Source organism: Eutrema salsugineum, unplaced genomic scaffold (genome assembly GCF_000478725.1).
Source record: "Eutrema salsugineum unplaced genomic scaffold, Eutsalg1_0 scaffold_8, whole genome shotgun sequence".
NCBI classification, from domain to species: Eukaryota; Viridiplantae; Streptophyta; class Magnoliopsida; order Brassicales; family Brassicaceae; genus Eutrema; species Eutrema salsugineum.
In genome coordinates this window covers 5901623-5910129 of record NW_006256414.1, presented here as the reverse complement: position 1 = coordinate 5910129, position 8507 = coordinate 5901623, and the positions used below count along the sequence as shown (strand labels likewise).

At 38.1% G+C, this 8507-nt stretch overlaps 1 protein-coding gene across 1 annotated transcript; it reads left to right on the top strand.

The window, feature by feature from the left end:
• Window positions 1–7972, top strand: LOC18010199 (dynamin-2B). Its single transcript, XM_006392211.2, has 22 exons — window positions 1–375; window positions 901–951; window positions 1064–1184; window positions 1316–1408; window positions 1737–1798; window positions 1974–2091; window positions 2235–2571; window positions 3205–3352; window positions 3670–3771; window positions 3862–3981; window positions 4263–4346; window positions 4431–4558; window positions 4907–4991; window positions 5077–5233; window positions 5589–5665; window positions 5823–5879; window positions 6165–6309; window positions 6404–6543; window positions 6890–7003; window positions 7099–7166; window positions 7258–7427; window positions 7516–7972. The coding sequence occupies exons 1-22, from the start codon at window positions 235–237 to the stop codon at window positions 7746–7748; spliced, it is 2751 nt and encodes a 916-aa protein (XP_006392273.1). The 5' UTR covers window positions 1–234; the 3' UTR covers window positions 7749–7972.
• The last annotated feature ends 535 nt before the right edge of the window (window positions 7973–8507 follow it).

The window sequence follows — 8507 nt, the reverse complement described above, 5'->3', positions numbered from 1 at the left end:
GTGTTATATGACTCGTCTACGCTCAATCTCTCTCCCGACGAAGAAACACACACCCAAACGAATCTTAGCTTAGCACCGTCGCGACCGAATTCGAAATTCCGGTCAATTACATATCGCCGGAAAATCCATCGCTTATCGATATCGGTTCTCCTCGGATCTAGTGGCTCCCTTTCTTCGTCCAGATCTCGTACTTTTGGAATCCGATTTTTCGACCTTGATTCGGCGCTAGTCACGATGGAGGCGATCGATGAGTTGTCTCAGCTTTCGGATTCGATGAGACAAGCGGCGGCGCTGCTCGCTGACGAAGATCCAGAGGAGAGCTCTTCTTCTAGACGACCGACCACTTTTCTCAACGTCGTTGCCCTAGGGAATGTGGTGGGTTTCCTCTTGCTCCTTTTTGTTCTCCTCGACGTGGTTGTAGGGACATTTGTGTGTCAGTTTTATGCTGTGATCGAGTGTAGATGATGAATTCCATATCGTGGATCTTGTGGATCTCGATGAGGTTGCTTAGGAGTTTGGTAGGAATGCATTCTTCGTTCGTAGCTTGTTTTGTTGAGTTTCTCTATATAAGGAATTGTTTGATTCTGTGAGACTAAAACCTGGGAGGTATTGTTTTAGGAGATAAGATTGATGTGTCTGATATTTGAAATTATAAGAACTCAATTAAAACCAGGCAGAGATAATCCGCAGAAAGTGTATTCCAGAAAGAAAAAACGTATTTCCTTTGCTTGTCAGATCGAGTTCTTCCCAACTGTGCGAATTTGTTTATCAATAGAACTTTCTCTTGCGTAAAACACTTCTCTATTGGAAAATGGTTGAATAGATTGTTCTGCGCATGTATTTGGAACATGTATTTTCTAATGTTATACCTACGCTATCTCAATTTGCTTGCTGGAACAGGGAGCTGGGAAGTCTGCAGTTTTGAATAGCCTAATTGGACATCCAGTTCTGGTAAGTTGTATATTGAGTGTTTGGGAGTTTGTTTACATCACTATTGGGTGATACATTATTTAAAGTTTATCACCTTCTGTTGTATCCGTTTGCTACAATGTACTATGGGCAGCCGACTGGTGAGAATGGTGCTACACGGGCTCCTATAATCATTGACCTGAGTAGGGAGGAATCTCTGAGCAGCAAGGCGATAATCTTGCAAATTGACAGTAAATCTCAACAAGTTTCTGCAAGTAAGGTTCCCTGTGTGCACATATGTAATTTGGCAATGATTTGGGAAGCTTTTTCTGCATGTAAGATACAATGCATTAGAGAAATATTTTTTGTAACCTTTTCCGTTTGTTTTGCATTGGGTCTATGATAGGTGCCCTTAGACACTCTCTGCAGGATCGGCTTAGCAAAGGAGCCACAGGGAGGGGTCGAGACGAAATTTATTTAAAACTTCGCACAAGCACAGGTAAGGCCTTTGTTACTTGCACAGTCATAATTGTGAAGTGCTATTTATTGGTCATTTTAACATCCATATAATCAATTGTAAGTTGGGTATCTGAATATGTCCATGACATCAGTGAAAGGTTCAGCTGTAATGTCTTGCCACCACTAACTAAGCGTAGTGCACATTAGTAGCTTCATTTTTTTTTTCTAAGAATCTGAAGCTAAGTTGAGTATTAGATCATATCTAAATGAAGCACAAACTTAATATGAATAATCACATATCAATTGTTTTCTTACAGTTACCTGTAACAATCACGACATATTTCTTATTTGCGCCCTTTAAATTGCAGCTCCACCTCTTAAACTGATTGATTTGCCTGGACTGGACCAGAGGATTGTGGATGATTCAATGGTAAGAAAATGGACTTTATGATGCCTTTGTAAGACAATGAACTGTATGATGCCTTTGTCATGCCCCTAATCTAGCTGTTAACCATGGAGATTTTCAGTATTTGTATATTAGATTTTCTGGCTGAATGGGCTTTTCCTTGTCATCTTGTAATTTGTTTCTTTACTCTCTTGGCAAGATTGGTGAACATACACAGCACAATGATGCCATACTGCTGGTTATTGTACCTGCTAGCCAGGCATCTGAAATTTCGTCATCTCGAGCCCTGAAAACCGCAAAGGAGTATGATCCAGACAGTGAGTACACTAACACTTTCACTATAGAGACCCTTAATTAGATTTCCCAGTTACCTGGTCACCTTACTATCACTGGATTAAAGCATTGGATTTATTTTTCTTGTATACAATACAAAAATATTGACATCTTTCCCTGTTTATAGGCACTAGGACTGTAGGAATTATAAGCAAAATTGACCAGGCAGCAGAGAACCCAAAAGCCCTGGCTGCAGTTCAGGCTCTTCTTTCAAACCAGGGACCTCCAAAAACAACTGATATTCCATGGGTTGCACTTATTGGTCAATCTGTCTCAATTGCATCAGCGCAGTCTGGAGGCAGTGAGAACTCTTTAGAAACTGCTTGGCGTGCTGAGAGTGAAAGTCTTAAATCTATTTTGACTGGTGCTCCACAAAGTAAACTTGGCAGAATTGCCCTGGTGGACACCCTTGCTAGCCAGATTCGTAGCAGAATGAAGCTCAGGCTACCAAATATCTTGTCTGGGTATTTCCTCTCTCCATATGTTTGCTCTAATATGTTATATTTGCAAATTCTGAATGGATTGTGTGTGTTGCCTATTTTCTATACTTATAGTTTAGGAAGACTTACAATTTTCTCAATCTTTAGGCTTAGTTACCTAGAATTTGAAGCTCCCTTCCTCATTAGCACACTTCTCGGGATATGTAGTTGTGTCTTTTTCAAGCAGCATATAGGGAGCAGGTGGTAGCTTAGTTTCGCGAAAGGAAAACAAGATTAGTATCTTTAACGGATTTAATAGAAAAAAATCTACCTACGTCTATAAAATAAACTGTTATGCTGAATTTGCAATGGAAAGGAACGATGATTAAAGAATTGGAATAAATCGAATGGCAGAATCTTCAATATAGTTTGCACGAAAGAAAATAGTCATCTGAGATTGGATATGTACCAGTTTTGTCCGCCATCATTACTGAGTTCTGAACATAAGATCTCTCGTTTGCAAGGTCACTAGTTGATGCTCATCCTTTGTTAAGCCGATATGTTTCTTAGTCTCCAATTATCGATTGCTGTCTTTTGTTTTAGTTTTCTGGATGATTATTCAGAGACACGATTCTTATGAAAAACCTGAACACTCAAATTCCTTTCTTACATCTACAGACTCCAGGGTAAGTCTCAAATAGTGCAGGACGAATTAGCAAGGCTTGGTGAACAACTCGTTAGCAGTGCTGAAGGTACAAGGGCTATAGCTTTGGAGCTTTGCCGTGAGTTTGAGGACAAATTTCTTCTCCACTTGGCTGGTGGTGAAGTGAGTATATAAGCTGAACAATACTTTCATTTTTAAATAAGAGCAAACCATCCCCGTTGCCAAGTAAAATATCACCAATCAGCCTTTTCATTTTTCTACTTGTAATGGAATAAATATGGTACCAATTTAATGTAGAGGATAAAAAGATTCAGAAAGATTGCCTTATATAATCTTGAATTTAATGAAACTGAAATTGGATGTGTATGCTATATGTCCCACTAATTTTTGTTTGACATGTCTTGTGGTTGTGCCTTTCATGTGCTGAAACCTCTTTTGGAGCTCGGTGAATTTATCTTTCTAACAAAATTTTGGTTCAGGGAAGTGGTTGGAAAGTTGTTGCAAGTTTTGAAGGCAACTTCCCCAACTGTATCAAGCAGCTTCCATTGGATAGATATTTTGACTTGAACAATGTAAAAAGGGTGGGTATCTACCTTTTTCCTGCCTCAAATTTTACGAGCAAGTAAAAACTTTAGATGAGAGTTTGACAGATTGATTTCTAATCGTTTCAGATCGTGTTAGAGGCAGATGGTTATCAACCTTATCTTATATCTCCGGAGAAAGGGTTGAGATCGTTAATAAAGATTGTTCTTGAGTTGGCTAAAGACCCAGCAAAACTATGCGTTGATGAGGTGCGTCCATGTTAGTGTTTATGGGTTATTAGGTGTTGTAATTTGAGCTGCGTAAGATTGAAATTATGAAATTTACTAACTTGCAAAACATTGGCCATGACTTGTTACGCATGGTCTGTTCAACATATTTCACTATGATATTTTGATTTTCCTGATCTTGATTTATTAAAGTCCTACTCAATTCTGTAAATACTGTTACATTCCACTTTTATTCTGAAGATTTTCATACCTGGTTGCCTTACATTTGTTGCTAAGCTAATATGGTGTGAACTTTTGATTAGGTTCACCGGGTGCTTGTTGACATCGTTTCAGCTTCCGCTAATGCCACACCTGGTCTTGGAAGATATCCTCCTTTTAAGAGAGAGGTAATAGTGCTTTTCACTGCTCATTCAGTAGTATTTTTCATCTTCATAACAGCTTTTCCTTTTCTTAAAATAATCATTACCCAGGTTGTAGCTATAGCAAGTGCCGCACTTGATAATTTCAAGAGTGAAGCTAAAAAGATGGTAGTTGCACTAGTTGATATGGAGCGTGCTTTTGTACCACCCCAGCACTTCATCCGCCTCGTGCAAAGAAGGTAACATCAACTTGCCTTTCTTTGCTTTTTGGTTCTGTCATTTGGAGTGGCTTTATCATACTCAAACTTATGTCTATCTTTGAATGTATGTCGGTTCTAAATATGTCGGATTAAAATACTGTTGTAGATATCCGGCTTTTGTATCTTTGCTGTGAATTGAACATCTGTGTTTCTGCATGCGTTCAATACAGTGACAAAGTCAACCTTTCTTAATAGTCACATGGCTCACCATTTGTCGCTCAAGTCCTGATATATAAAAGCTACATGTTACACAATTTCTATTGGCTTTCTTGTACGATTTTAACTATTGTTTCGCTCTTTGGTCGTACGGTTGACCATCTTCATTAGAATGGAAAGGCAGCGTCGTGAGGAAGAGCTAAAAGGCCGTTCCTCCAAAAAGGGACAAGATGCAGAGCAGTCTCTCTTAAGCCGGGTATTCACTTACTGGATGGTGCTTTCTACTTTTCCCTATATGAAAGTACATAATTTAACAATTCTTGTTTCTACTTGTAAATTAGGCAACTAGTCCTCAGCCAGATGGGCCATCGACAGGTGGTAGCTTGAAATCATTGAGAGACAAATTTATTCCGCAAGATAAAGATAAAGATAAAGATAAAGAAACGCCAGAGGTCTCTGGTCTGAAGACCGCTGGACCTGAGGGAGAGATAACAGCAGGTATTTATTCTAATATTTCTCTGCACAGTTGCTGTCTAACGAAATTCATTTTGCTCTCGATCCCTTTTCCTTGCATTGCATGCTTTTACTGCTGTTAAGCTTATCTGCCAGTTTAATCGTGTGATTTCTTCTATCTATTTCTTTTCTGTCAGTTGAGCTTTGAACTGGTGTAGGATCAGCTTTTCTTGATATTACTTGTTGATAAGAAATAAACTTCCAAGCTTTTCTTCCTATCCAATTTTTCGTTTTTAATTGTCTGCCGCTTTAGCCTTGAACAAGTGTAGGATGGATGAGCTTTCATGGTTTTAGTTTGTTATAAAACCGGCTAAAACTTAAATCTTAATCTGTTGTGCAGGGTACTTAATGAAGAAAAGTGCAAAGACAAATGGGTGGAGTAGGCGATGGTTTGTTCTGAATGAAAAAACTGGAAAGGTTAGCGTTTATCACAAATATTTGCAAAAGAGAGCTGTATGCACTTTAATTGTAACTGTAATGCTAGGAGTGCATTACCACTTTGTTCTCTTTTTTCTAAATGATTTTTTTATAATTGTTATTGAAGTGATCTTCCTTTGCATTTACCTTTCTTCAGCTTGGTTATACGAAAAAGCAAGAAGAAAGGAACTTCCGCGGCACTGTAACTTTAGAGGTATCATTCTCTAGTAATACTTACTTTTCTATTGTCGAAGATGTAATTGCAACTAAAAGAGTAGTAATAGGGTTTCATATTTACGTTGCTCTTCCACCTGGTCCTTTCAGCAGAGTGATGATTACTCGTAATTGTGAATCCTACTCTGCAAAATGTTTTATTACCATTACTGCTGATTAGAAAACCGGGATGCTCCAAAAATAACATTTAGCCTTTTGCAGTTTTATTGAGGTACACAATACTCAATTGTTTTGTCTCATGAAGCTCTGTTGATCTGCTGCTCAGGAATGCAGTATCGAAGAGATTTCTGATGATGAAGGAGAAAAATCAAAGAGCTCGAAAGATAAGAAATCAAATGGACCTGATTCAAAAGGACCAGGCCTTGTATTTAAGATAACATGCAGGGTTCCATATAAGACTGTACTTAAAGGTATGTCAAGCGATTATCAAAATTAGCTGTTTGACCGATGAGCCTCTCTATGCTCTCTGATATGAGCAACTTCTAAAAAGCTTGTATGCTGCAGCTCACAATGCGCTGGTTCTCAAGGCCGAGAGCATGGTCGATAAGAATGAATGGATTAATAAGCTGCAAAAGGTCATCCAAGCCCGAGGAGGCCAAGTGGGTGGCGCTTCCATGCGACAAAGTCTTTCTGAAGGATCACTTGTAAGTCATTTCGTTTATTTAAAAGTCATTTACAGTAAACTATCTGGTCGTTCAGTAATTTTTTCCACTCTCCTTTAAAGTTAAACCTGCGTACCTGATCTTAATCTAGTATCAATATCATGATGATAAAGTCTTTACTATGAATCTCCTGTATGGCTTGAAACGCCCATTGGAGAAAGTATGATTTCAAAAACTCGCTGTTTAATGAGTAAAAAGTAATACTGACGTATCTGTGGTTCGTACTTTTAGAGGGTTAAGTTTTGTTATATCTAAACGTTGAAGATAGCTCTGTTTAGGATAATGACTGTTTTGCGTTGGTCGTCTGCTTGTCTTTTTTTTTTTTTAGGATAAAATGGTTAGGAAACCGGCTGACCCAGAAGAGGAATTGCGTTGGATGTCCCAAGAAGTACGGGGTTACGTTGAAGCTGTTCTCAACAGCTTAGCAGCAAATGTTCCAAAGGTAAACTAATTCTTGTAAATCTTCTCTAATTTCCCATAACCATCGAGCTTTTTTATTACTATCATATTACTTAAAACCCGTGGTGACTTCGACAGGCCGTTGTTCTTTGTCAAGTGGAGAAATCAAAGGAAGACATGCTGAATCAGCTATACAGTTCTATCAGGTTTCATATCCGTTTTCTAATGTAATTATTACAACTTAATACAACTATGGTTTGGTGCTTATTGGCCTCTCTCTCTTGGTTTAATCTGCAGTGCGATAGGTAACGAGAGGATTGAATCGTTGATTCAAGAGGATCAGAACGTGAAAAGACGAAGAGACCGTTACCAGAAACAGTCCTCTCTTCTTTCAAAGCTCACAAGACAGCTTAGCATTCACGACAACCGAGCAGCTGCTGCTTCAAGCTGGTCTGACAGTGGCACTGGTATGTATATGTATACACTACCCATACAGTATTTTGTGCTAATATGTAACCAGAAAAACTCATGTTCGTTGCGTTGTATTATTTGCAGAAAGCAGCCCAAGAACCAATGGAGGATCTTCCGGTGAGGATTGGATGAACGCGTTTAACGCTGCTGCTAGTGGAGGGGACTCGTTGAGGAGGTATGGATCTGGTGGTCATAGCCGTCGGTACAGTGATCCAGCTCAGAACGGTGAGGATTCTTCTGGTTCTGGTGGTAGCAACCGTCGTACCACGCCAAACCGGCTCCCACCGGCACCTCCAGGATCATCTAACAGGTATTAGAAGAACCTGTTTGATTTTCAGGATTGTTATCGGAGAATTATAAAAAACACATTCTTTTTGTTTGGATTGGTCCTCATTTCTGGGACTAGTGTTTTCTTGTTTCTTTACTAGTTATAAAAAAGAAACGATTATGGTATGCTTATATGATGAATGATGTACTTGCGTGTTTTGTAGATAGATATTGATAGATACACATCTTTGAGTTTCGTTTCATTTTGGTCATATGCTTTTTTTTAAAATTTTTTTGAAAGAAAATGTTTTGTTTCTTTTCTTTTTAGCATCCAATCTTATTATTTGTGTAAAACGCTTGTTATTTTATTTTTATGTAGTAAGCTTAGTTTATTTGTTTCACATCATGCATCAGAGTAAAATCTTCTATCCTGAACCCTTTATGGCTAAGTAGATAATTGGTTTAAAGATTTTACTAAGAAGCTTCACAGTGTAATCTAATCTTATCACACAAATGCAATATGAAAACTATTTTTTTATAAATTTTATATATTTAATAAGAGTACATCTTACCAAAGTAATAAAACCTAATTATCACACAAAGCAAAAAAAACAGAATCATCTCTCTAAATTTGCTTGTGAAGAACGGTGAAATTGAAATGCGATATTAAAAATTGAGAAGAATATTATCTATCCAAGTGTGAAATTTTTGAGTTTCAATCGAAAATTAATACATGAGTTAGAAAAATTGACTTGGATTTTTTGAGTGTTAATCGTCTAGGAAGAGAGACCAAATCGATGAAGGAATTT

Coding starts and splice junctions, on each gene's coding strand:
- LOC18010199 (XM_006392211.2), top strand. CDS start 235: ATGGAGGCGATCGATGAGTTGTCTCAGCTTTCGGATTCGATGAGACAA. Junction 3,772..3,861: donor ACTTGAACAATGTAAAAAGG/GTGGGTATCTAC, acceptor TAATCGTTTCAG/ATCGTGTTAGAGGCAGATGG. Junction 6,310..6,403: donor ATATAAGACTGTACTTAAAG/GTATGTCAAGCG, acceptor TGTATGCTGCAG/CTCACAATGCGCTGGTTCTC.